The 25,564-nt window shown below is 37.1% G+C and overlaps 8 protein-coding genes across 9 annotated transcripts; 3 read left to right on the top strand and 5 right to left on the bottom strand.

Moving 5' to 3' along the window:
• Positions 1 to 149: 149 nt before the first annotated feature.
• On the top strand, positions 150 to 3,317 carry LOC115627854 (endoplasmic reticulum resident protein 44). The gene is made up of 7 exons (XM_030523715.1): positions 150 to 305; positions 531 to 606; positions 1,396 to 1,487; positions 1,796 to 2,189; positions 2,256 to 2,522; positions 2,592 to 2,790; positions 2,854 to 3,317. The coding sequence occupies exons 1-7, from the start codon at positions 255 to 257 to the stop codon at positions 2,999 to 3,001; spliced, it is 1,227 nt and encodes a 408-aa protein (XP_030379575.1). The 5' UTR covers positions 150 to 254; the 3' UTR covers positions 3,002 to 3,317.
• On the bottom strand, positions 3,318 to 7,996 carry LOC115627853 (RNA-binding protein cabeza). Its single transcript, XM_030523714.1, has 7 exons — positions 7,869 to 7,996; positions 7,666 to 7,803; positions 7,509 to 7,599; positions 5,889 to 5,923; positions 4,795 to 4,958; positions 3,977 to 4,476; positions 3,318 to 3,898 (listed from the first exon to the last, which is right to left on the bottom strand). The coding sequence occupies exons 1-7, from the start codon at positions 7,873 to 7,875 to the stop codon at positions 3,598 to 3,600; spliced, it is 1,236 nt and encodes a 411-aa protein (XP_030379574.1). The 5' UTR covers positions 7,876 to 7,996; the 3' UTR covers positions 3,318 to 3,597.
• A 130-nt stretch (positions 7,997 to 8,126) lies between these two features.
• Positions 8,127 to 10,204, top strand: LOC115627802 (vesicle transport protein GOT1B). The gene is made up of 5 exons (XM_030523632.1): positions 8,127 to 8,394; positions 8,445 to 8,536; positions 8,595 to 8,773; positions 8,843 to 8,924; positions 10,031 to 10,204. The coding sequence occupies exons 1-5, from the start codon at positions 8,370 to 8,372 to the stop codon at positions 10,073 to 10,075; spliced, it is 423 nt and encodes a 140-aa protein (XP_030379492.1). The 5' UTR covers positions 8,127 to 8,369; the 3' UTR covers positions 10,076 to 10,204.
• On the bottom strand, positions 9,045 to 9,758 carry LOC115627803 (cytochrome b-c1 complex subunit 7). The gene is made up of 3 exons (XM_030523633.1): positions 9,618 to 9,758; positions 9,457 to 9,504; positions 9,045 to 9,388 (listed from the first exon to the last, which is right to left on the bottom strand). The coding sequence occupies exons 1-3, from the start codon at positions 9,655 to 9,657 to the stop codon at positions 9,141 to 9,143; spliced, it is 336 nt and encodes a 111-aa protein (XP_030379493.1). The 5' UTR covers positions 9,658 to 9,758; the 3' UTR covers positions 9,045 to 9,140.
• Positions 10,205 to 10,241: 37 nt separating the features above from the next.
• Positions 10,242 to 14,614, bottom strand: LOC115627801 (ethanolamine kinase). Of its 2 annotated transcripts, none has more exons than XM_030523630.1 (5): positions 14,407 to 14,614; positions 12,732 to 13,056; positions 11,238 to 11,779; positions 10,721 to 11,170; positions 10,242 to 10,472 (listed from the first exon to the last, which is right to left on the bottom strand). In XM_030523630.1, the coding sequence occupies exons 2-5, from the start codon at positions 13,053 to 13,055 to the stop codon at positions 10,391 to 10,393; spliced, it is 1,398 nt and encodes a 465-aa protein (XP_030379490.1). In that variant the 5' UTR covers position 13,056; positions 14,407 to 14,614; the 3' UTR covers positions 10,242 to 10,390. The 2 variants fall into 2 exon arrangements, with proteins under 2 accessions (XP_030379490.1, XP_030379491.1); XM_030523631.1 differs by having other exon boundaries at positions 14,345 to 14,450.
• Positions 14,615 to 15,111: 497 nt separating this feature from the next.
• LOC115627804 (proteasome subunit alpha type-7-1) lies at positions 15,112 to 16,338 on the bottom strand. Its single transcript, XM_030523634.1, has 3 exons — positions 16,148 to 16,338; positions 15,865 to 16,094; positions 15,112 to 15,801 (listed from the first exon to the last, which is right to left on the bottom strand). Exons 1-3 carry the CDS (start codon positions 16,247 to 16,249, stop codon positions 15,384 to 15,386), a joined length of 750 nt encoding a protein of 249 aa, XP_030379494.1. The 5' UTR covers positions 16,250 to 16,338; the 3' UTR covers positions 15,112 to 15,383.
• Positions 16,339 to 16,525: 187 nt separating this feature from the next.
• LOC115627731 (katanin p80 WD40 repeat-containing subunit B1) lies at positions 16,526 to 25,419 on the top strand. The gene is made up of 10 exons (XM_030523493.1): positions 16,526 to 16,862; positions 17,232 to 17,359; positions 17,428 to 17,645; positions 22,328 to 22,678; positions 22,774 to 22,909; positions 22,976 to 24,037; positions 24,099 to 24,268; positions 24,336 to 24,425; positions 24,496 to 24,570; positions 24,627 to 25,419. Exons 1-10 carry the CDS (start codon positions 16,829 to 16,831, stop codon positions 24,859 to 24,861), a joined length of 2,499 nt encoding a protein of 832 aa, XP_030379353.1. The 5' UTR covers positions 16,526 to 16,828; the 3' UTR covers positions 24,862 to 25,419.
• On the bottom strand, positions 18,304 to 20,999 carry LOC115627732 (peroxisomal multifunctional enzyme type 2). The gene is made up of 3 exons (XM_030523494.1): positions 20,857 to 20,999; positions 19,625 to 20,432; positions 18,304 to 19,532 (listed from the first exon to the last, which is right to left on the bottom strand). The coding sequence occupies exons 2-3, from the start codon at positions 20,331 to 20,333 to the stop codon at positions 18,448 to 18,450; spliced, it is 1,794 nt and encodes a 597-aa protein (XP_030379354.1). The 5' UTR covers positions 20,334 to 20,432; positions 20,857 to 20,999; the 3' UTR covers positions 18,304 to 18,447.
• Positions 25,420 to 25,564: the final 145 nt, after the last annotated feature.

Raw genomic sequence — 25,564 nt, 5'->3', positions numbered from 1 at the left:
ATTGAACATATGTAGACATTAGAGCTGCAACTGCACGGATACTGCCTATCGAAATGGTATCGATGACGCTAGCTGTAACTATCGGGAATATCGCATGGTACTGACAGCTCTAGACAAAACTTAATACTTATATTACGTTTACAGCGCGATAACAAGCATTCCTATTCCACCCTATGCAAAAGTGAAATATATTTTATACATTTGCTTTAAGTGGAATCGTAAAATTGGCCCAGCTTGCCAACCACAATCATAAGATGATTAAGACAAGGAGACCTAAGCCGTACTCATACATTGCTATTGTTGCGGTAAGTTGACGTGTTCTGTTTGCCGTGTGTAGTACGGGTTGCTGCTGTTGTCTGCAAGAGAGCCAGGTCTATGACCAAGCCGGTCCAGGAAGTCAATTGAGGTAATGAGTATGAGGCAATGATTGCTTCCCATACTTATCACTCATAGACTTCCACCTGCCGCGCAAGCAATTCCTGTTTAGAACTTCAAATATAATAATTTTAACCCCTTTGTATTTATAACAGGCTCTGTACGTTTTCTACCAACCAGTAAATGGAGATGCTATACCTATGACCAGTGATAATATTGATATGACATTGGGTAAGGAATGGAATATTTTTTTTTTTTTTTAAAAAGGTTTCTATATTTGAAAAGTTGACACATCCAAGTGCAAATCAAAACGGGTCGCAACCAAAATATCAATCATTAATGGTTCTCTTGACGTGTCACGATTCGTTGCGTATATCAAAATTAGCGCAATCGACGCGTAAACTCAGTGGTTACTATGAGCATCAGTTCCGCGAATTTGTCAACGTGGTTGCATTAGTTACTACGAAAACCCATTTTCACATGAATCTGAACAGATCAAATCACACACTAAAATGCTTTTTTTATTATTATTTTGGCGAGTTTTCATAGCAACAGATCTAGTTATTTTTATTAGTTTGTAGTACCTAGTACTAAATATCTGAGTTATTTTCATCCTTCTTTTAAGACAAAGGGGCGTTTTAAGATACACTTCCTCTTATAGCCCTTTCCCCTTCGTCCAAATGAAAATCAATCATGTGCAATTGCTGTGATAATATCTTATCTCATATGAAAAGACTATAAAAAGACGTAATTTTAAAAATGAAGCGTCTGTTTGCATTACCTACTAGAAGGTAGTATACTTCACAATAAATAGTAAGTATAAAAAGGTATTTTATCGTTGATAAATACATACAAGTGTTATAGACATTTTTGGTAATTAAGAGATAGCAGAAGACAAACAGTTTGTCGCACTACGAATAAACCAAGTTCATCTTGTTTTTAAAATACATTTTTAATATATACATTGTATATATTTTATGACAGTAAACTTTATGGTTAACTCGTGCTTTTTTTTTTCAGCGTCAAATGAATTGGTTTTCCTTAATTTTTATGCGGAATGGTGTCGCTTCAGTAATATTTTAGCGCCCATTTTCAATGAAGCAGCGGACAAGGTAAGCTTAATATAAATAAATAAAAAACATATGTGCCGCAGTTGGCATATGTGTTCATATGTATATCCAGTTGTTGCAGTACACAAATTGTAAGCACGTTTCTTTAACAATGGTTAAAGGGGAAAAAAACAACAACAAAAAACAAATATTGTCAGTATTTAGTACTTCCCGCCCTTTTTCATTGTTTTGACAACAGCAAGTAAGTGCGAAGCTATTTATGGAACTTATATACATAAAAGCCGAAACTTAAAATACAGCAAAAATTCAATGCCATTTAAATATTTATTGGATTCGTTCTTTTTTTGCAGATAAAAGCAGAGTTTCCAGAAGCTGGCAAAGTAGTATTAGGGAAGGTGGATTGTGATCGGGAAACTGCGATTGCATCTCGCTTTCATATAAACAAATATCCAACTTTAAAAATTGTCAGAAACGGGCAATTGAGTAAGCGTGAATATAGAGGACAACGCTCGGCTGAAGCGTTTTTGGAGTTTGTGAAAAAACAGCTGGAGGATCCCATTCTGGAGTTCAAATCCCTCAAGGATTTGGAGAATTTGGATTCCAAAAAGCGTATCATAATTGGATATTTTGATCGTAGAGACCAACCAGAGTATGATACATTCCGAAAGGTGGCCACCAATTTGAAAGAAGATTGCCAGTTTCACGTTGGTTTTGGTGATGCCTCACAGGCTATGCATCCACCAGGTACGAAAAACCAACAAATAAATCTTACTAAAATGTCCCTAACAATATATAAAATTTTCGCTTTAGGCTCCCCAATTATTGTATTTAGACCAGATGTAGCCGTGTCTGACGAAAACGATGAAACCTTCAAGGGGAGCTTGAAAAACTTTGACGAACTGAAAGTTTGGATTCAGGAGAAGTGTGTGCCACTGGTGCGAGAGATAACGTTTGAAAATGCTGAAGAGCTGACGGAGGAGGGATTGCCTTTCCTTATACTGTTCCATCGGCCAGACGACCTCAATGCAATTAAAGATTATAAATCAATAATTGATAGTCAATTATTAGATGAAAAACGTAAGTACCGTTAGAAGAATATCTTTTTTGGAATATGTTTAATACCATGTGCGTACTCTTTTCCTTTAGAGAATGTTAATTTCCTAACCGCAGATGGCAAGAGATTTGCGCATCCGCTTCATCATCTAGGAAAATCTGAGGACGACCTACCCCTGATTGCTATTGATTCATTCAAGCATATGTATCTCTTCCCGCATTTCAATGACATGTATACGCCAGGGAAGCTAAAACAGTTCTTGCAAGATCTCTACAGCGGCAAGCTTCATAGGTAAAATGAATGAAGCTGTTTTAAAGCTACTTTCATTTAACATTTAAATATCTTGTATTCTAGGGAATTTCATTATGGGCCGGATCCCACAAATAATGAAATACAATCTGAGGTTAAAAATGCTAAGGGCACATCACCTCCGGAGTCAAAATTCAAGGAGCTTGGTCCATCGAAGCATCGCTACACCTTGCTAGAAAAAGATGAGCTGTAACTTAAAACATGTATATTCAATTCTAAAAACAAAAAAATTATTAAAATTTTTTCTAAAACTAAAACGCGATTTGAGCTCTAAATGAATGTAAATGCAAGAAAAAATTTGCGCATCAAAATTTAATTTCTCGAGCTTTCCATAATCCATAGACCTACGCAACATAAAACTCAATTCAATGGACGTTAGTATATAGGTCAATGCCAGTTGTTATTATCAGTTGTTGCTCCTACTCTCTGTAGTGGGTAATTCCATTGCCAGTCCTTATCTAATCAATGTACATAACATAATATCTACATAAATGAATAGTCAAACATAATTTTAACCAGTCTAATATATGTATGTATTTGCATATTTCTATTACAATAATGTCTGTTAAATTAGATTATACATATATTCTAAGTCGAAAACGAGCGATACCGTGCTATTTTTGAATTTAGACGTCAAAAAAAGTCGATGGAAATGCATTATATTTAATGATGCGGGTTGCTGTAGGCTTTGACTGGTGACTAAAGTACAATTTCAAGAAGAGTACTTGCTATTATTTTGTAATACATAGGTAAGAAAAAATTGTTGCTGGCACCATTTTGTGTGCTCTCTCAATAGGGTCTGGAACGCATGCCGCCATCGTTGCGCATTGGTCCGCCACCATCGCGACGGCCACCGGAACCGCCTCCACGACCGCGTCCACCACCGCCTCCACTATTATCGTTACCGTAGCGTGAATACCCGCCACCGCCACCACCACCGCCTCCGCTATTGTTGCCGCGGTCTCTATTTTGGTAACCGCCACTGCCGCGATCATTACTACCACGATCGCTGCCATAGCCGCCACCGCCGCCTCCTCCTCCACCAAAGCCACCGCTACTGGAACCTTCGTCACCTTTAGGAGTCTTGCAGCTGTTATGGAAAGAAAATGTATATAATGTTTATTGCACATATACCCACATATAATTAAGGTTGTAAATAATTAATTACCGATTGCATTCGTTGCGCCAAGCGAAATTGGTGTTGTTGCAGCTATTGCATTTCCAGTCGCCATCACGAGGCTGAACATTACCTCCTCCAGAGCCACCACCGCCGCCGCCTCCACCGCCACCGAAGCGACCGCCACCACCACCGCCACCGCGACCTCCTCCGTTACCGCCACCACGTCCACCATCGTAATCACCTCCACCACGATCGAAGCGGTTTCCTCCGCCACCGCCGCCACCACCACCACCGCCGCCGCCGCCACCTCCTCCACCGCCGCGACTGCGACCACCGAATCCACCACGACCGCCTTTGTTCCAATTGTTTTGGCGCTGGGCTAGAGACACTTTGATTACGGAACCATTAAAATCATTTCCATCGAACCAATCAATGGCTGACTGGGCGGCATTAACATCATCGTATGTGACGGTTGCTTCGCCCTTTGAAGCACCAGTTTCTTTATTTTTATACAACCAAATCTTTGGTTTCATTGTACGTTTATCTTTCTGCAATTTGATGAAAATAAACCCAAATTAATGTGCAGTCCTAATACTTTCAAAAGCATAGCAAAATCTCCGAGAACAAATTGAGTTGCACAGAAACTGAAATCAATCGTCCTGTTTTGTCCAAGAGCTAGGGGTTGTAGTAGTTTTGATCGGGTTCGTCCCTTCTAATAATCGAATATGTATCTTTTCTTCATCAGTTACAATAGCCGTACCATGGCTTTTTTTTTTTCAAATAATTATGCTCTTTAAGTGAAATTGCAAACCAATCAATACGAGGTACCTATTTATAAGATTTAAATAATTACAAAAAAAACTCACCTTGATTATGCCAATTGCTCCAAAGTGTGTTTCAATATCCATCTCTGTAGTGGATGGATCCATGCCAGAAACGAAAATTGTATCTTCTTGTGTGATCATATCACCACCATTGCCGCCGCTGCTGCCGCCGCCACCTCCTCCACCGCCGGCATAGCCTCCGGGGCCTACAAAAACGACGAATATATTAAACTGGAGCTTGACACAATTGATAGGAGAGTGATTTATTTTGTATAAATTGAACTGTTGGTTCTTTGATAAGTGTGGAAATTGTCGTTTGACAAATTAGAATATCGTAGCCATGGTACAGTTTAGTACACTTACTACAAACACTCGCATACATATTGGAAGGAGACCAGAGTGCTCTTAAAGTACACACAAACTCTGTCAATTATCATTATCTATGTATGTATAATTTGGACGTACGGGTATATGCTCACAACTAAAATTAGTAATAATATCTACGGTTGTTTTTCTAGATTCATTAGAATTCAATACTTCGATTGAACTCATCGGGTTGAATGTTGTTGTAAGATATATGTAGTATGTAGTATTTATAGATTTTTCTACATTGAGCGCCAAGCTCAGTATTAAACACAACACAACACAAGCGAGTCGTTGGACAGTACGATATAACGTGTAAACGATATAACGTGTATAATGTAACAAACCAATAACCCTAAATTCAATTCTTCATATCATTACGATTATTGTTGTTCTTGTTGTAATTTACTCGTAATGTATACTCATTATTAGATATGAAACCGAACCATCATGCGTAGTGACACCTGGGGACTTATTCGTATTTAAGCTCGAAATATGTATCCCACACATTTGCTTAAGATTTTTGTAGTAACTCAAATAATACCCTTTACTATATGCTATCAGAGGGTTGGGTTGGGTGTGCAGTCAGTATGCGGAATGCACTATTTTGGTTTTATACTTATACATAACGATAATTTAGACATCGATTCGAATTACACGTTTGCTATCGTATCGAACAATGCCGCAAAGAGAAAATTTCGTAAGTACAATATGTAGTAAATTAATGTTTATACGTTACTCGATTTGTTTGCAATTCATTTGCTTTATTTTACCTTTGTTGTAGCTGTCCTTGTTGGCGCCTCCATTTCTAAAAGAGGATATTGAATAACTCATTTAATGTTTGGTTGAAATTCATTATGGTGAGGGTAACTCCTATCGCGTACTCATGGTTTTATGTATATACATGTTTCTCCAAAAGTGAAATATGTATATTTCTATTTAATTTTTTAATTTATTTTGTTTATACAAATCTACGTTTCGGTTTTTAAGTTTGTTTTTGTTTTTTAAATAGAATGCTAAAAGTACACAAACAAGTTTAACTGATCGGCATGCTCCAAATTTCGTTTCCACTTCTGATCAAACAAAATGACAATGTAATCGCACTTTTTAACACAAGTAACTAAAATTATGTTTTGTAAAGCTGCCTGGCAGAAACTCAGCTGTAACTTTGTTGAATCTAAACTGAATACCAAATTAGGAACATGCCCAGAAAGTTGTTCGATTTCACGTACCTGCAGCCCCCATACACGAAAAGGAAAGAGACAACACACAACACAGCTTGACTCTTAAGTCGTGATTCACCGGTTTTATAAATTAAAGTGAACATTTAAATGGTTTTGTTTGTTATATAGGAATTAAGTTATTGCAGACCTCTTAGCAAATGGCACTGTACACATGCAAATAGTTGTTGATTCTCACCCTTATCGACTAATATATGTTCGTTGTTTTTTTTAATACTATCATTTGCTTAAAACTGTAACCTTTTCAATACTTTGAAGACTTAGATCTTTAAGCATCATACTCTATCCATAAAAGCGATCAAGTCGAATTCGAGGTTTTATCCTTAAAATTAATTGGTTAACCATTTAATATATACACGTATTTCCAATTGTATGAACAATTTTAGCGGCTTCCGAACCATTTCGAGCAGGAAATAATATAAATCACATTTGATAATAATCATACCAATTTATAAAGCTTATGGTATATGTATGTGAGGGTAATTTAAATATTACATATTACACATCGAAGCCATACCCACATATGCGATTTTATCAGACCGATGACCATTATCCAACACACGCTTCGCATCTGGACACAAAAATCTTTACACGCAATATGTCAAGCATCGAAATTCAGGTATGCGCGTTATACAAATTATTGGAACGTTTGTATTCGGTGCATGATATTGAAGATAGGTTTACATATGGACACGCATATCACAAATTTATTATTGATTTTTTTTGTTTTTCATAAATATATGTTCCATATTGTATTGCGCCACACAAATATGGATACCCTTTTAATGGCGATAACACACACTCGTATATACATATATTGTAATCTCTTATTATTTTTACCATTAGCAAGATGGTGTAAAAATATTAATGGCCCAGCATATATCAGTAACACTAAATTTTGCCTTAAAACCTTACTTTTTCATTTTTTGTTTGTTATTGTGTTACAAGTACAACGTGGATTTTTCTGAGCCCTTGCAATTTTATGCATGCACCGGCTTGCCGGACAAGTTCTATTTTTTCGGTTGTCAACTGCATGAATTTATGTAAAGAATGTGTACAACAAATATTCTTTCCTTAATTTAAAACTCGTTTACCTCGTTCAACAATCCCACATTCTCTGAATTTTTAAAAATACTTCAAATTATAACGTACCCATAAGAATTGCCTCTGTCGTTCCAGGAGCCGGCACCTCCGCCGCCACCGCTTCCACCACCACCACGATGGCCATGACCGGAATCATAACCTTAAATAAATTTTTTTATTAGTATATTTGTAAAAAAATTGTTGTTGCATTCAAATTTGTACTTACTTCCACCTGATTTGTTGTAGTTCGGGGGAGGCTCGTTGTAGTTGCCAGGCTTGTTGGGCATTTGTTGGTAATTTGGTGGCGGGACTGCAAAATTATTGTACCCCTGTCCAGCACCACCGCCGCCACCGTATACACCACCTAACAATTCAGATAGTTCATATTGATTAAGGAGATTTCCAAATGTAAAAATATTAGTCACTTACGATCCATCAAAATATAAAATTTGTCTTCTTTTTCCAATAAAATAAACTACGGAATACACAAAGTTATATTCCTTGTTCCGGAGTAGCGTCAGTAAATTTTTATTGTAAAATGGCGTGTGAGATTGGCACGGTTGTACGAATTATTGGCATCGATGTGCAAGCATGAAGGAGTTCGATAAGAGCTGGAGCGCTGGCTTATCGATATATCAAGTGTGTATATGTTCGCTTTGCAACACTATTCACGCAATTTGTTGGATTTGGTGTTACTCAAAATCAAACAAATATTACAAACTGAAAGAGGTAGTAATCAAATGAGTTACACATTGTGGCGATCTTAGGAGTGTGCAAGTGAAACGTGTTATTTTCCATACATTGGATATATAATATGAACTTTTGTAGCCACATACATTAGAAGTCGATCAGCTGTTTTTGGTTTAAATTGGTTTACGTGGAACATTATATACAATACTTGTTTGAAAACATAAATACCTGCACGTCAGAATGATAGAAATAACAGATTTGCAAAGTAAGTACTAGCTTCCAAGTTAAATCATTAACTAATTTGTACACTTACAGAAATTGGCATCGGTCTGGCCGGTTTTGGTATATCGTTTTTATTTTTGGGCATGCTGCTTCTCTTTGATAAGGGTTTGCTTGCAATTGGAAATGTACGTTTAACCAACTAATTAAAAGTATGTGGACTAAATAAGAATTATCTTCTTTTAGATTCTATTTATATCTGGACTTGGCTGCGTAATCGGCGTTGAACGAACATTACGATTTTTCTTTCAACGCCATAAAGTAAAAGGAACTACAGCGTTTTTCGGTGGGATCGTTATTGTGTTGCTTGGTTTCCCCATAATCGGCATGATAATCGAATCCTATGGATTCTTTGCGTTATTCAGGTAATGTGCTTCACCTGCATTAACTTTCGCATCCTGAATTAATAACTTCCAATATGTATTTTTTTACAGTGGTTTCTTCCCTGTAGCCATTAATTTTCTTGGCCGAGTACCTGTTCTGGGGTCGCTTTTCAATTTGCCATTTATGCAGAAGGTAAGCTAAATCAGTCAAACACTGATGGCGCCTCAGTATTAAGTTTACCATTGCAATGAGCGGTAAACAAATTCCCTGGATCATTCACTTAATTATACAAATAACAGTATTGCTGCAAACTTTTACGACACGTCAAACAGCTTTACATAGCAAGTTTTCTTTTAATCTAGACTATGTATTTGAATTTCAACATAAATGTGTATAGGATGGTAGCAGTTAATGGTTCTTATTCCAGTCCTCACGTTCCTCGCGCTCTTTCACGACTTCGTTTAGATAGGGTTCCAAGTATTTGACATCCTCCTCGTATTTTGTCCACTGTTCTTTGGGAAGGATAGTTTTGGTCATAGACAAGTGCAGGGCACGCATTATGCGATAATTGCGCTCATCGTACAACTTTCTTGGGAGGCGGCGCACAGCTTCCTTGACATCTTCGTTCTCATAGAGACAGTCATCGCGATGCAAGCCTGGTCGCCATGAATACATCATTTTATTAGACATCTGCATCTATCACAACATTAGTCTGTGTACTTACCATATTGATTAAATCCAGATAGATTGTAGGCCCATTTACCCAGGTTCGCTGCAATGGCAAATTTTTGTTAGCACATTTACGTAATCGATGCGAAACGCATTTTTGGGCCACGCATAAAATAAGCACCTTTCGAGAAATGATTAAGCTTTATTAGTACTTACAGAACACCAAAGGACCTTTCCTTGCAATATAGCTCGCCATGTCTAATTATTTGTTAAAGAATAACGAGCAAAATTACTGGCCTTGCTGCCGTTGTATTCCAGTGATTAGTTCTGACAGTTGTCTTAGAGATGACAAATTTGCTAAAAAAAACCTCACCATACACCTGTTTTGTCATCGGTAGTATATCGTATTCGTTAGAGGTCTTCTCGTCTACAGAATACAACTCTGCGCAAACGATTTATTTTCGTTATGGCAAAGTGCGCCATGTATGGTATCTGAAGAAGTTTTTAAGCTAAAACTTTATATTTTCGTTCAAAATATATTTGTACTTTGGATTTATATTTTTTTAAATTATGAAAACCAAATGCAGAATTAACTAAAAAATGGTATTCCGTTTGTATATCGTCTACAGATTGTTCAAAAACTTGGCGGAGATGGAAATCGGACAACAGTTTAACATAGATTAAGGACACAAATAAAATACAATATTTTTGTAAAAAGTCGATGTCTCATAATTATTGAGTAAACGAAGTTGTACAAGCATCTTCATCTCTTTTAAGTGGACCACTCAAAATTAACATCAATTTATGTATTCAAAATTCCGATATTGAAAAAATTATGTATTCAGGTTTAATGTACTTCGTTTTATTAGTGTTCTAAATATCAATTTAAAAATTTAAGTACATATACAAGTTAATCATATATGTATATACATATATCACTGGGGCACATCATTTTCATTCTCAGAATTTTTAAATCATTGGGAGAGAAATCACTTTTTGTCCTTTGATGCAGTCAATGACAAAAACTCTTCTTTGCGAGCCAAGTACTCATTATAGCGAAGAAATGCGTAACTGCAAATAAATTAATCGCAAGTTAATAGTTTTTCAAAGTTAATAAGTACATGTGTGTCATATATGAATGTGTTTACATAGTTGTATGTATAATTAGGCGTTTATTAGATAGCGGGAATAGTTTGCTTGGAAACAGACAATGATTGAATTGTGCGATTGGAATGCTGATTAAAAATACTTTATATGTATATGTACATAAATATGTGGTGAACTTTTATACTAAATATAAAAACAACAATTATACATACTCAACATAATCGAAATCAATAGTGGAATGCTCGGCTTGTAACAGAGACCACACTGTCCAGAAAATATGTGCTGCTAGGGCGAACTGATTGACCTGTATATAGAGCTTTTCAACTTCATCGCTTTCTATATTACTGCGTTGTAGGTAACTCTCAAGGTATACGCGGAGCCATTTTAGTTGAAATTCCCGTTTTGGATAGCGAGTATAGTCGACCTCATCAATTCCGCACATTTCTGCAAAATGGTTGCCAATATCAAAGGCTTGAAAATTGTAGTCGGCGTATTCATAGTCGATAAAGTTCACGGTGTTCATGCTCTTTGTGTAGACTACGTTGGCCAATAGGAGGTCGTTGTGAGAAAATACGATGGGACTCTCTAATGCTTCCAAGTACTTGAATAGGCTATTGAACTCTTCACGCAGGCGAGAAATAGGTAAAAAGGTTCCTTTCACTCTGCAAGTACGGATTGGATTGGGTGTTTGGTGTGATATGATATGGTAAAGTTATGGATAGTTTTTACCTTTTGTGTTTCTCAGCATCACTAAATCGTTCAGGTACTAAATCAAGAAAGCTTTGAGTTTTCTTCCAAAGCATTGGCAATGGTTTAGCTTCTCCATTCTTCCTCACCACGCGATGCATTTCAGCCATGCGACGAGCAACCAGTGGCCAAATATCTGGACATAGCACACTTTCTGTATTCAAGGTGATACCAGGTACGTATTGGTAGACGAGGCCGTTTTTAAATGTTGCATAGAGTGATGGCGCCAGGCCATATGTATGCAATAATTGAAAATTTTGCGTTTCAGCTTTCCGATCTATTAGAAGGTCCGTTTTATTTCCATAAACACGTACGAGGACTACGTTATCGGAGTACTGTACAGGGAAGCGACCCGTTTCCGCATTACTCTCCAATTCGTCTTCAATGATAACTGGGTCCTCAGATCGAACGTGCAAAAGTCTCTGAACGTTAACTGGTAAATATGATTCCTCAGACTCATTACTGGATTTAGAACTATTATGAAAGCAGCCGACAAGTTTATTTGTTATGCCATCGGTAAATTTCTGGAATTAAACGAAACGGTAGAACCAATTCAGAGTCTCGTCCTTTGCAAATATAATTTTATTATCTCTCATCTAAATATAATCGGACTCTTGGGTATAGCAGCTGGTAGCTAGGTTCAAGTTGAGAACTAATTTCGCAGTTAATTGCTAAAGTCATTTAAGACCTTTTTTTCTTTAATCACCGGCACATGCGTACATACATACATACTATATATACAAATGTGCTCGTATGAATGTAATTAAGTGTGATAAACTTTTTGACATTAGCTAAATATATATAAATATTTGTCGACTATATATATATATATATATATATATATTTATATATATGTATGTGGTGTCTCGAGTGTTAAACCCCGTTGAAAAAAAAACAAACATACATACGTATTTTTGTACATATGTATTATATATAGAGTGCATTTGGTTGAGTCGTAGAATAGTAGTACATATGATAAGGCAGGGAATTGGCCTATTTGAATGAAATCGTGATTTCAATCGCTATGCTATGCATTACATGTGTACAAACATACATACATACATTGACTATCGCATCACACGCAATCAAATATGAAGTACCCTTACCTTTATAAATCAATCGATTAGTTTAAGGCACGCAATCAGCACTATGTACTATACTATATATTATACTATAGAGTAGTTTGCCAAAGCACATACGAATAAATAACAAAATTTGAAACTAACATAGGGAACGGATTTGATTAGGGGGCTTCCTCCTAAAGAGCCTTTTTATTTTTTTAAATACATAGATAGGTAGGTCGGACCACTACACATGTATGGGAATTGTCAGTATATGTATTTGAATGTGAACCAAATCTCTTGATTAAAAATATCCCCTAAAAAAAGTTTACAAAGTGTATGCAAATGTATTTTCTTTGGCGCGCCAAAGATAACGATTTTCTGATTTGGTATTATGGGTTTGGCTTTACTTTACCTTAAATTCAACGTGGGTGAGGTCCCAAGTCGGTCGTATAACTTTCAATATGTCCTTAGCACCTTGAATAACATCAGCTTCTTCAACAAATATGGGTACAAAGGGAACAATCGCCTCTTTGGTAGATTGGTCCTCTTGATTTGGTCGAGAATCACCCGTGTTCTGTACGGTTGAATAATTCGAATTCGAGGTCAAATTTATTTGGTTCGACTGTTGTTTGTCCGTTTGACGAACTAAGGATAAAGAATCTTTCATCACTTTAGGGTTGCCGCCGGTTGTTGAAATCTGTCCTGTGTAACTGTTGCTCTTGGTTTCTGTGCCCATTCTATTATATTATATATGTGAGATACGAAAACGTCAGGTCGGGTCAACACATAAGAACACACACATAAGACATAATAAGAAATGCGGCATGCTGAGGCTTATGCGCTATCTACATACAACATAATACATACATATGTATGTATGTAGAGATAAAAAATACAGGTTGGGACATACACACGGATACATACATATGTAAGTATATTGTTTATGAATATTGTGTGAATTAAAAAAGAATGCAGCATTTACAAAACAAAAAACAAAGGCGGGGACTAACAACAACACATAACTATGCGAAATACTGAGCAACAGAACAGTAACTGAGTAACGATTAACGACGACTAATATATTCAAGTCAAGTCACAAGCCGGCAAATTGGAATACAACGTTTTGTACATAAATATGTAGTTACTGGAAATAAATTCAATACTGACATTGAATCTAATTACAACTGAAAACTGAATGACAATGAAATTTTTTTTACCATGAATTTTTTATTGCAAAAAATGTTGGCTTACTTTTATGGGCGTAATGGAATTTTTTTTATCTCCATTACGTTATCATTAATCAGCTGATCTTAAAAGTTTAACAAACAAACGTACATACAAAAGTATATAGATACGTTAACACTGACGTGTATATACAATGTATGTATGTACAAAGCTTACTGATTCGCATAAACTCGAAACTTAAGGAGAGGGTAGGGTAGGGCAGGGCATGTTTGTAAGCATGTATGAAGCGTATTAAACTCGATTTAAATGTTGGCAACGTAATAAAGAGATAGGAAAGGCATGGCCTTCCGTGTGGCAAATCACGCAATTATTTGGTATGATAAGATCAGGAACTGGAACATTAAATATTAAATTGCAAATACATACATACAAAAAATGTGTACATATGTATAAGCTTTCAGGCAAATTTCATACATACAAATGTACGTAAAGATAAATATATAATGTAGCAACACTTAAGCATGTTAGTACGAGAACCTGTATTTAATTTGTTGTTAGCATGTTTTTGCCATTTTCTGATTACTCCCATCGTGAAAACAAATGTTTAAACATTTACACATATGCATGTGGGTACATATAGTATGTACAATGTATTCATGTACATACATTCCTACATTTATGGGTTAGTGCGTGTGAGCAAAAATGAGTGTACGTATAACCCAAGATAGAAGTTTTGTTTTTGATGCTTTTTATTCATAGCTATATAAGCTTTGCATGCATCAAAACAGTAACAAAAAACAAGGTATACAATATAACAAAAGTATGTAATAAAATGTGTACCAATATGTCAAGCGTCAACGAACGCACACTGAGGTAAATTGTTATTTTTCTACACACGTTACCTTCGGGTATTGATTGTTTTTTCTTTTTTTTATAAATGAAAACACAAAAAAGCCGCGAAAATCACACTACCAGATTATTGATTTTGATCCGAACGTGTTTTGCCTTTTGAATAACAAAAAAACGCTAGCGGCACGCTATAGACAAATTTATATTTTTAAAGCGAAATGTTAATATTTGCGTTCTAGTTCTCGTTCTTTTTTTCTACATAGAAAACCACTTGGCACCGACACACAACTCCGTCAAACACAAACAATAAACTAAATCAGCAAATATTGCCGCTGCGCCACTGCCCACAATTCGTACAACTTATTGTCATATGTAGTCGTATCGAAATCGGGATGCAGCCCTGGGACATGTGCATTTATATGCAAAAATCAATTTTATTTGATTTACACAATTTTAGATGCTAAAGTAAATCTTAACAGCTAATTTCAAATGGTTTTAAAATAAATATAACACAAATAATTTGTATCAATGGGCGCGCTCTTGTACCAGCTGTTTATTATCGATAGCTTTCGATTGAGCATGACATGAAGAAATTTGCAAGACTTTTTCATTTGAACCCACTCCCTTCTGTCGTCGATTGGTCATGGATGTGCGAGTGAGAACGAATACCAATTTTGTTGCTTGTTGCCGCAATTTTTTATTTTTGGTAGAGCTCTTCCAACTCTATCACTGCATTTCAATTGAAAACCAATTTAGAATTTCATGTCATAACGACCATGTATTTTATACCATTTCACAACTTGCTATGCGAAGCAACATATTATATAGAAAAACCATTATTACTTCGGCTTGCCGAATCTTACATACACCGTTTAATTTGAGGGCTATTGTGTGGAATATTGAATGAATATGAATGCACAAGCCATCACATAAATGGATGGATGCGACTTGTTTTTTAGAATATCTGGATAATTTTTTGAAAAATGTGTGTTGTGTGGGCAGGCTTGAGAACTTAAGAGCCTACAGTGCGTTACTTCTTTTGTTTTTTCTTTTCAAGCTCCTCCTCCCTCTCTTTCTCAATTATATTGACATAGTTGTCTATGGTCTTACGATCCAACATTTTCAGCGGCTGGTTATTTTCCATTATAGCTACCTCCAAGTTATTTTGACCCGACTGCGCCACTTCGAGGAGAGCTCTAATCGCTAGCTTTACAGCTCCATTTTCATCTTTAACTTCTTCCTCGCGGTAATTTTTTTCGAAGAATTCACGAACTGTTTTTGCCGAACGGCCAGTGGCATTGGCTTTCCACTCATAGAAAATACCCGAAGGTTCAGTCTGGAACAAATGGGGGGTGCCATCGCCATTGAAGCCGCCGATAAGGCACGAAATTCCGAAAGGACGGCGTCCATTGCTCTGAGTGTATTTTTGTTTTAATTGTGCAATATATCTGTCAAATAAAAATATTGGTGTGATTTAGTTGCATATGTATAGGGAGATTATGATTTAATACCTGGTTATGTACTCCAATGTAACCGGATCTTCAACATTTAGCCGGTGACTCTGGCACTCGACTTGGGCACGGTTTATAAGAATGCGCGCATCGGCTGTCAAGCCGGCAAAGGCCATGACAACGTGACGGTCCAGCATGCATATTTTACGTACTGTGCGATCCTCTTGAAGTTTGGCCACCGATTTTTTCTCAACGCCCAATACCACGCAGTTGCCGCCACAAACGCCAACCTTTAAAATAGTCACTTTTAGTTTAATACCGGATACTAAAGATTGTTGCTTACCGCTGTTGAGCCTTTGCGGACGGCTTCTTGGGCATATTCAACCTGAAGCAGATGACCGTCTGGCGAAAAAATGGTAACAGCACGATCATAACGTGATGACATTTTTAGCTTATTTTTCGATCAAACTGTTCTAAACTCAATGCACGTAAATAACTACTTTGTTGCCGCAGTCAAACTACAAACCCCAAAAAAAGGCAATGATGATGCTCTTTTGCAAACGTTGCCGTATTTGACAAGTTTCAATAGGGATGGTCGATAAGTGGCGCTGTTTTGCTTATCGTTTGTGTAAAAAGATCCAGTGTTAGTTGCTTCCTGCAGTAATCGGAACCGATGAGTTAGTTCGTGAACAATCTAGATCAATGGGTTCCAAACAAAGAGTTACCCGTGTTTATGTCCGCTGTTTTTATTCTAATGTGCATTTGTTTTGTCTAATGAGTTATATTCTATGAAGTGCTTGTTATCAACTGTGTTAGTGTTTTATGGTGTTCCTGGAAAATGTTCTGACGGCCTCTATATACATTATTCTGTGGACGAAAGTCGGACTGGGACTGCCAGCAAAAAGAGACAGCTGATCAAAACCATCACACCTGCTACGAATTAAAATAAAATTAATAAAATACGGCATCTTGGACTAAGTTTTATCATCATCAAACTAATCATTTTGCCTAAATCCTTCTGATAATGGCGTTGGCGAGAAATTTAACAGCGTTGATTTGTAAGTAACGTCTTTGAAAATACGACTGCATGCTCAAACGTATGCACATATGCATACATACATACATATGTATATTTTTAATAGCAGTGGTTTTGTATATACTTATGTTTGTATGTGCATTTCAATTAATATCTTCTATGCACAGATTGAATTTCAATATGCGGCTGTGATACAGAAGTTGAAAATACTATCGAGAGCTTAAATGCACTTGTCGAAAGGGATGCATACATATGTACATATATATTTGTTGCATTATATTCGTTGGTAGTTTTGTTTATTGGCGTTGAGTTGAAGACTCGGTCTGTTCGATAATATGGAAGAAATTAAATTAAATTATTAAATTATCAATTATGTTGTATCTTCCTGCAGATGAAATAAAAGCACACGATGGAAAGGTCACGAGTCTTGATTTGGGTGAGACGGGACGTGTTTTGGTCACTGGAGGGGAGGACCGCAATGTAAATCTATGGGCTATTGGTCAAGACGAGTGTTTTATGGTAGGCTCCATAGTGTTTTAAATGAAGTTATCCGTTTTAATAATCATTGTTATAATTGCTCTTTTTAGTCTTTGACGGGCCACAATCGCCCAATTGAGTGCGTACGATTTGCCAACAATGATAATTTTGTATATTCTGCGGACAATATCGGAATAATCCGGCGCTGGGACCTAAACTCTCAGCAGATATTTTCAACATTGAATGGCCACATGAAGAGCGTACGCACGCTTGACTTTAATCCATCAGGGGAATATGTTGTCTCGGGCAGCAACGACACAACAGTCCGGTAAGTATATGCCATTACTATATTTAGGTAATTAAAGGGGAATTTACTTTAAAAATGACTCATTTGTGTATACCATGATAACATCTTAGCTAATGTTAATCAGCTATCCCGATAAGGGAGATATAAAGACAGGTTTTCTGCTTTACGATAATATTCGTCTATGCTCAGTGATTAATGTAAATATACAAATAGATCGAGTCCAAAGAACTGAACTGTATATTCAAAATTAATATGTGTTAGTAAAAGGAATTGTGTCTTTATACTCATAGATACCATCCAAAATGTACACAAGCTACTATTATCAAAATGTTCACGTCAAACAAATATATACATACATATTTATATATTTGTTTTCAAACATTCAAATCTCAATGCTACCATATGCGTACATACATAGGTATGTATTTTTGAATGTGCCCTATTTTAAACTACATAGATCTACAAGTGAAGTTTCTCTAAGAATTCGAAGAAAGCATTAAGCTGCGGCGAGTCGAAAATATCTTTTTTACTGCTGGGGAATTCATTGCACTTTCTAAACAATACAAGTTACCTTAAAGGTTTTTTATTTTAGCAAACATTGCTTTAACAATTTCTCCAATCTCCATCTTCCTCTTTACAAAAATAAGTGATTTTTTTTTTTTGTGAAAAAAGTGCGTAATATTATTTCATATTATCTTGTGGTTATATATTAATACGCTTATTTAACAATCCCAAACCAATTTCTCCTATAGTGTTATTACATAACATATAGTGTCGAATACAAAATAGACGTCCCGGGGTTCTAACAAACATTTCAGATTGCTTAAAGTTTTGCTTTAGAGCTCTTCAAGTCGACATAGGCGCCTGTAATGACATCTTTACCAGTCTCCACGATCGATGTGCGGAAATGAATGCGTGTATTTTCTTTCCACATGTCAACCTTCAAGGTTTGTCCCGGAATTACGGGTGCCACGAAACGCACTTTGATTGCCTTGAATAGCGATGAGTTATTGTCGGCATATTTCGCTAAGACGGCTCTAACTGAAAATCCAAGGGAGCAGAGTCCATGCAAAATTGGTGTCTTGAAGCCAGCCACTCTGGCAAAGTTCGGATCAATGTGCAAGGGATTCAAGTCTCCAGAAAGCCTGTACAGAGCAGCCTGATCCAGGCTTGTTGTGTATTGGATCGATGAGTCCGGCGAACGCTTGGGAGTAACGCCTAAAGGTACCACACCAGTTATGGGTTCCTTCTTGCCGCCAAACTTTCCGGCACCAACAACAAATATGGAGCTCTGATTTTTCGCCAGCAGACGTCCGTTCTCGTCAAATGTCTCGCAATTAGTAACAACAACGGCTCCGGATCCCTTATCCATAACATCAAACACTTTTCCTTTGGTCACCAGTTGACCATCGAGTGGTAGATCATCGCATATTTCCAAATATTGCTCGCCATGCAAAATATTGGACAGATCAGCGCCGCTTTGGGGCAATGCATTGCCCACCAATGGCGATGACATTGTCAGTAGAAGGCCAGGTAGTACGAAGAACGATGGAATTGCTGAGAAATCACTATCGTTCTCATACAAAAATCGCAAGTCGTTCGAATTTTTTACTGAAGCTCCAATGCCCAAAGCATACAAGATGAGGTCCTTGTTAGTAAATGCGAAGGTGTCTTCAATCACATCCTTTTCGCCGCTCTTCAAATTCTCCAGCACCTCCAACAAAGCGCCCGTTGCTTGAGCCATATTATCAACATGTTTAGCCTGCGACATGTCTGTCACCTTAGACCAAACATTTTTCACAAATTCAGGCGTCACTGTTTCATCCAAAGAAGCACGGAGTACTGATCCCTTGCCTCGAACTGTGTGCACTTTTGTGGCCCATCCAGCAGCACTCTCAATGTAATTACCTGTAGTAGGAATAATATACACAATAGGAAAAGGAAGTCGGTGAAATTGGTTGGGTTTAGTGTTTGTTAGGCTTTGATAAAGAGATACGTACCATTGTCCTCGCATGACTCGTGGCACAAGTAAACCACGACCGGAGCAATCAGCTTGGGCTTCAGTTCATTAAAGAGTATGTCAGGAAGAATGCCTTCAGTCATGCGACTGGCTGCCGTAGGAATAATTGCATTACAGAATATATTATTCTTTCGTCCTTCGATGGCAACCGTGTTCGCCAAGCCAATTAATCCCAGCTTGGCTGCGGAATAATTCGCCTGTCCAAAATTACCATAGACACCAGAATTTGACGATGTCATTATGATTCTGCCAAAATTTTGTGCCTTCATGTGGGGAAAGGCGGCCTGCGTGCATTTAAAGCTGCCCTTTAGATGAACATCATGCACCAAATCCCAATCCTGATCCGTTGTCTTCACAATGCTGCGATCACGCAAAATGCCGGCATTATTGATGAGTATATCTACACGTCCAAAGGCTTTGATGGCTGAATCAATGACCTTTGCACCGTCAATGACTGAATTGTAATCGGCAACAGCTTCGCCTCCATTCTTGCGAATCTCATCGACCACAATGTCTGCGGCACGCTGTGAGGCACCCTCGCCCACATGGGTGCCTCCCAAGTCGTTTACAACGACCTTTGCCCCACGCGCCGCTAATAGCAATGCGTATTCACGTCCAAGACCCGCGCCCGCTCCGGTCACCACAGCAACTCGTCCATCAAACCGCAACTCTCCATTTGGCGAGGACATGCTTTAGAGAAAATGTGTGTAGGTTCCACTTAAATAAGATTAAATAAGAAACAAGTTTTTCCTTTGTCCGATTGCGTACTCTTGGCTTGGCCAACTGAACTGTGAACAGATGAAAATGTTTGCTTAAATCACACATTCTGCAAAATAGGCATTTGTACTTTGTTAACTTGCTTGTGTGTGTGTGTATAGAAGTATTTCAAATGTTTAACAATCTAAAGTGTATCATTGACTGATTAATGCTTAATTAGCCACTTTGTAAATACATACAAATTTACACTTGTGTGGAGTCTGAAGTATGTATGTAAAATCTACACATATATATGTACATACATTAATATAACTTAGGTATGGGTGCGCTCCAAGTCCAACAGATAATGGCTTGGATTACTGGAATGGCTATTTTATACATACATATGTCGGTACACAAGCAAACATACACACGCACACACCTCTTCTTTAATTTGGAAAACAAACTTTCACACTATCTCAAAGATATGCCTATACATATTATGCCAAAACTCACATTTTGTTATTTTTTCCGTCACAAACTGCCGCTTCTTTAGTTAAACGCCGTTTCTTTTGTATCGCCGGTACAAAGTGCATGCGTATTGTTGATAAGCTCAACAGAAAAACAATGAAAAGTAAATTATAACTTGGCAACCGTCTGACGTTGCCATACCCGCTGAAAGCAGATTTTATTGAATACGCGGTGGCACCTCCAGCTGTTATTTATTCTGGCAACTTGTTTTCTCTCAAATAAGCTTGCCGTACTTACACAAAAGTCCGCCTGAACTCAAATGGGCTTTGAAAAGTTTCATTTCTAGTATTCTGTAACAATAGAAGATTTATATTAAAAGTATTGGAATTTAAAAATTGGAATTGGAAACAACAAATTATACCTGAATTTACTTCGAGTTCTGTATTTTTGTTTTTTTTTTTCCTGAAAAGTAAAGAAGAGTATTTTATTTATTTATATAATGCTAGCTTAAGATTAAAATCTTAAAACTAACAGAAGAGAATTATGTTAGCAATGCCTACTAGGGCCTTCAGCTAACTTATTATGTACATTTTACAGTGTTAAAGAAAAAATTAGGAATACATATGTATGGGGATTGGGTTTAGGTTTTTATGGTAAATGTTTGTGGCTTTTAAATATTTAAATATGAGTTTGGAGTGATGGGGTTAATGTTTGGGAAAATAGATAATTTATATGATAGAAGTGTGGGGCATGAGGTGAGGATATGTGCAATGTTTATTAGCGCGTTATTGCAGAAAGGGCAGTGTTTAGATAGAGTTTGGTCCATGAAATGTGTGTGTGTTAATGCGGTATGTCCAAGGCGAATTCTTATAAGTTTTATTTGTTCTGTTCTTGACAGGAGGTTTTGCGGATTGTTATTGTACAGGTGAAGGAGAGATAAATTGTCGGCGTTACTTTGCTGGTACCAATAGGATGTTTGGTTGAATCGAGACGTTTGTTTTAGAGTAAAATAATTTTTTAGAACTAGGGTTATGTCGGAGGAATTGTAGTTGGGGGTGTAAATAAGAGGAAGAACTGTGGCCAGTTTTGCAAAAGAATCTGCTGTTTCGTTTCCAGTAACATTCTTGTGGCTAGGTACCCAAATAAGTTTTATTTTAGGCAATTTGTGTTGTAATATTGATCTGATTGTGGTAGGATAGTAATGGTGGTTGTCGAAGTTGGCTATGGCAGTAAGGGAAGAAAGTGAGTCTGAACATATTGCATGTTTCCCGGGTTTTAATAAACAGATTGCGATTGCTTTTTGGATTGCTATGATTTCGGCTTAAAATACGGAGGAGTAATGGGGTAGATCCCATAGTGGATTAATTCTGTTTCTGATGAGATTGCATAACCTGTAACATCTTTGGTTTTAGAACCGTCTGTGTATGTGAAATTATAATTAGCGTATGAAGCTTTAAGAACAAGAAAGTGTTGTTGAAAAAAGAAGAGTAACAATTATTTATTTTATGTTATTTAGACTGTGGGACGTACAGAATGATAATAAGTGCATTAAGGTGTGCAGAGGACATATATCACATGTTAATTCTGTGAAATTTTCTCCGGATGGTCTTTGGATTGCCTCTGCTGGCTTTGAGGGATCAATTATAATTTGGGATATTCGAAAAAGCAAACAAATAATGGAGTTTGTGGAGGAGCCACCAGTTGCCGCAATAACGTGCATTCAATTCCATCCCTTTGAATTTTTGCTGGTAGCAGGTCGCGTTAATGGAACTGTCTGCATATACGATTTGGAGCATCAAAAGCTCATTTCAAAGACGGATAATTCAAGTCAATTCTATGGTCAGCCAATTAAATGCATAACGTTTAGGTGAGTTAACAAAATACTTGAAAGCTGGTATGCAAACTGAAAATATCCTGAGACAAACTTGGAAATATTTCAAACCGGTTATATTTTCATTTTAGTGAAAATGGGGAGTGTTTATTTGTTGGTACTGCATTGGGAATATCTGTCATTGGCTGGGAGCCGGATCGTGAGTTTGACAATATAAAAGGCACATGGACTTCACTTGGTGACATGAAAGTTGTAAAAAATAAATTGGTAAGTTCACCCATACAGTTGCACATTACAAATTGAGTTCTGCAGTTATTTGTATTCATTATATAGATATGTGCTTGCCATGAGGTCGACACTGTTTCTATTAATACAGTGAACATCGATCGCGTCGTTCCGTTTTACCATCCTTCCAATACTCAACCACAGTTTAAGCATAACTCAACGAACCGCAAAAGTTTTTCACGCGGCAACCAAAAGTTTCGGCTATCCCTTGGTGGCTCAAAGCCCGCCCAAGTTTTGGAAGAGAATGAGGACGGTAAAAGTCAAAATTTTGATGAATTATCATCGCCAAATTTAAGCTTAGAAGTTGTAAATGAAGCGATTTTGGAACCGAATGAATCATCGCCAATGTCATCTTTGCATATGCAACAATCGGGGAGTTCATCAATCGGTCCTTCTATATCCTATAATGCAAGCATAGAAGTATCGAAGCTCAATAAATTTTCCCGTACGCCAAATTTTAACGGTTACAACGTGGATCCTTCCATTTCGTATGGCATGGATGAAGGTTCTAATCGTTTGCTACAATTCAATGGGCCAAGTTCACTGAATATGCCGGAGGACTACAACATATACTCAGTTGAAAAGGATGAAATTCCGTATGCCCGCGATGTTGAGTTTAATGCAAACGATAGTAATCCTCCTATCCTAATAAATTATGACAATTATGAGATGGCTGAGGATTTTCCGGTCAATCAGAACTTGAATTTTGCAGCCAGTAATTACAGCTCAGTTCCCACATCGGCTATTAATGCGTCGTCAAAGACGATCAAGAAAGTATCAGCAAATGCTCATAAAAGAACTACAACCATTGCCAATAGCAAACAGAACTCGACGGCATTATTTGGTAACAGCAAATTGGGTCAAGTATCGTCAGTAAGTTCTATGGAATTGCACAAGTTGGACGACAATATGGTTCTCAAGAAATCCTCGTCCTCAAACGTGGTTAACAAAAACAAGCGTACTTTAGGAGCCCAGAGCCATTTGTATAAAGAAAATACTCATCATAAAAATATCAATGTTGAAATCATTACCAAGCCCCCGATGAGATCTCGCACAGCTCTGGATATGCGCCAAACGCAGCAAACTAAGTCTCAGGATAAGCAGATCCATGTGAGTATCTGATCAGTATAATAATAATGCTCATCTATAATACTTTCCTACTCCTACATAGGTACCAATGAATTATCGTCCCGACCTAATACCTACCTCAGGAAGGGCCCCTAATCGTGGCATAGCGGACGATCATTATGAATTTGATGTCCTTACACGATCACATGAAGCAGTCCTTCAAGAATTAAGCAATAGACAGGCCAATCTTGACATTATTCGTAGTTCAACGCGGTAAGCACTTCATAGATCGCGCAAGTTCTTGCTCAGCTTAAGTAATATTATCTATTTGAATTTATAGGTCGCAGGATGTAATTGGGGCACTCAAACAAGCGAAGAGTTGCGGAAGATCGATTTTTGTAGACCTGTTGGGTGCTATTATTGAGAAACCGTAAGTATAACGTTTTTAGTTCTATATAATCATTTTTAATTTATTGTTGATAATGTGAAAATGTTTGCAGATCTTCCTGGAATTTAGATTTGTGCACATGTGTGCTGCCCGAGATTTATGAACTTTTGCAAAGCCAGCATAAATTGTAAGTATTTAGTTAGAGCTGATGTTAATCGAGTAACTCATGATCCACATTTACAGTCACTATACACGTGCGTGCGATACACTGCGCATAATTTTATCAAATTTCTTGCCCATCATCCAAGAGAATCTAGACTCCTGGGGCTCGAACGGTCTTGGGGTTGACGTAACGCGTGAGGATCGTCAGAGAAAATGCATGCAGTGTCAACGATGGCTACTACAAATTAAAAACCTACCCGAAAGCACTCACTTTGGTTCCACGCTGACACAACTGCAGAACATAATTATTGTTTAAAACCATAATTTTGTGTACATTATCCAGCATTAATATACGTATACTTCACTGTCGTATATAGCTATAAGTCCAACCAAATTTTTATTTTTACTGTGCAGAGCACTAGAAACAAAATACCGATAAAGTTCAAATGTGAACGTGTGTGGTGTGATAAAGAACAAAACATTACAATTTCATTGAAGCGTTGTGGAGCCTCTCTTCTCTTTATAACAACTCTTTAAAACCTTGTAACAAAATACAATTGTCGACCTAATTGAAAACAAAAGACCCAGAGCTCCCACACATTACTAAAAATCGTACAATAGCTAATGGCATTGTGAACACAAAATCGAACTATTTTAGTCAGACACGAATATATTTTTAAAACGTAAGCGGTGAAAATATAGTTGTCGTTGCGATTCTCTATCGCACCATGTTCCCACATTATTTTAAAACAATAATACGTTTCCAGGGTTTGGCATACTGAATAAATTGGTTGGGCTGATTGGCTGGCGTTGCAGTATAGAGTTTAAGATTAATTTGTTATGGAAACTAATTTATATAACTGCTACTTTAAGTATTAACAAATTTAAATGAAAAATAAAAAACCTTTTTAAAATTTTCATCTCCATTTTCTCTTCTACCTTTGAATGATTATGGGAATTCCTGCACATGAAGTGTACATGGGAAAAAGTTGACCAGATTAGACCTTAAATGTATTCGA

This window comes from Scaptodrosophila lebanonensis, unplaced genomic scaffold, assembly GCF_003285725.1.
Source record: "Scaptodrosophila lebanonensis strain 11010-0011.00,11010-0021.00 unplaced genomic scaffold, SlebRS2 tig00000098-arrow-pilon, whole genome shotgun sequence".
Taxonomy (NCBI): domain Eukaryota; kingdom Metazoa; phylum Arthropoda; class Insecta; order Diptera; family Drosophilidae; genus Scaptodrosophila; species Scaptodrosophila lebanonensis.
Note: the sequence above shows the minus strand (reverse complement) of the source record. Positions and strands in the feature narration are given on the sequence as shown.

Excerpts from the sequence above, each read along its gene's own strand:
- LOC115627854 (XM_030523715.1), top strand. The coding sequence starts at position 255 with ATGATTAAGACAAGGAGACCTAAGCCGTACTCATACATTGCTATTGTT. Across the intron at positions 607-1,395 it reads TAATATTGATATGACATTGG|CGTCAAATGAATTGGTTTTC; the intron begins GTAAGGAATGGA and ends TTTTTTTTTCAG. Across the intron at positions 1,488-1,795 it reads TCAATGAAGCAGCGGACAAG|ATAAAAGCAGAGTTTCCAGA; the intron begins GTAAGCTTAATA and ends CTTTTTTTGCAG.
- LOC115627853 (XM_030523714.1), bottom strand. Across the intron at positions 5,924-7,508 it reads GACAGAGGCAATTCTTATGG|AAATGGAGGCGCCAACAAGG; the intron begins GTACGTTATAAT and ends ATCCTCTTTTAG. Across the intron at positions 3,899-3,976 it reads TGGCGCAACGAATGCAATCG|CTGCAAGACTCCTAAAGGTG; the intron begins GTAATTAATTAT and ends TTTCCATAACAG.
- LOC115627802 (XM_030523632.1), top strand. The coding sequence starts at position 8,370 with ATGATAGAAATAACAGATTTGCAAA. Across the intron at positions 8,395-8,444 it reads AGAAATAACAGATTTGCAAA|AAATTGGCATCGGTCTGGCC; the intron begins GTAAGTACTAGC and ends GTACACTTACAG. Across the intron at positions 8,537-8,594 it reads GTTTGCTTGCAATTGGAAAT|ATTCTATTTATATCTGGACT; the intron begins GTACGTTTAACC and ends ATCTTCTTTTAG.
- LOC115627803 (XM_030523633.1), bottom strand. The coding sequence starts at position 9,657 with ATGGCGAGCTATATTGCAAGGAAAGGTCCTTTGGTGTTCT. Across the intron at positions 9,505-9,617 it reads GAAAGGTCCTTTGGTGTTCT|CGAACCTGGGTAAATGGGCC; the intron begins GTAAGTACTAAT and ends TTGCCATTGCAG. Across the intron at positions 9,389-9,456 it reads ATCTGGATTTAATCAATATG|GCTTGCATCGCGATGACTGT; the intron begins GTAAGTACACAG and ends CATGGCGACCAG.
- LOC115627801 (XM_030523630.1), bottom strand. The coding sequence starts at position 13,055 with ATGGGCACAGAAACCAAGAGCAACAGTTACACAGGACAGATTTCAACA. Across the intron at positions 11,780-12,731 it reads TCACCCACGTTGAATTTAAG|AAATTTACCGATGGCATAAC; the intron begins GTAAAGTAAAGC and ends GTTTAATTCCAG. Across the intron at positions 10,473-10,720 it reads ATTGATTTCGATTATGTTGA|TTACGCATTTCTTCGCTATA; the intron begins GTATGTATAATT and ends ATTTATTTGCAG.
- LOC115627804 (XM_030523634.1), bottom strand. The coding sequence starts at position 16,249 with ATGTCATCACGTTATGATCGTGCTGTTACCATTTTTTCGCCAGACGGT. Across the intron at positions 16,095-16,147 it reads TCCGCAAAGGCTCAACAGCG|GTTGGCGTTTGTGGCGGCAA; the intron begins GTAAGCAACAAT and ends ACTATTTTAAAG. Across the intron at positions 15,802-15,864 it reads ACATTGGAGTACATAACCAG|ATATATTGCACAATTAAAAC; the intron begins GTATTAAATCAT and ends TTTATTTGACAG.
- LOC115627731 (XM_030523493.1), top strand. The coding sequence starts at position 16,829 with ATGGCGTTGGCGAGAAATTTAACAGCGTTGATTT. Across the intron at positions 22,910-22,975 it reads AAGTTGTAAAAAATAAATTG|ATATGTGCTTGCCATGAGGT; the intron begins GTAAGTTCACCC and ends TTCATTATATAG. Across the intron at positions 24,426-24,495 it reads GGTGCTATTATTGAGAAACC|ATCTTCCTGGAATTTAGATT; the intron begins GTAAGTATAACG and ends AAATGTTTGCAG.
- LOC115627732 (XM_030523494.1), bottom strand. The coding sequence starts at position 20,333 with ATGTCCTCGCCAAATGGAGAGTTGCGGTTTGATGGACGAGTTGCTGTG. Across the intron at positions 19,533-19,624 it reads CGAGTCATGCGAGGACAATG|GTAATTACATTGAGAGTGCT; the intron begins GTACGTATCTCT and ends TTCCTACTACAG.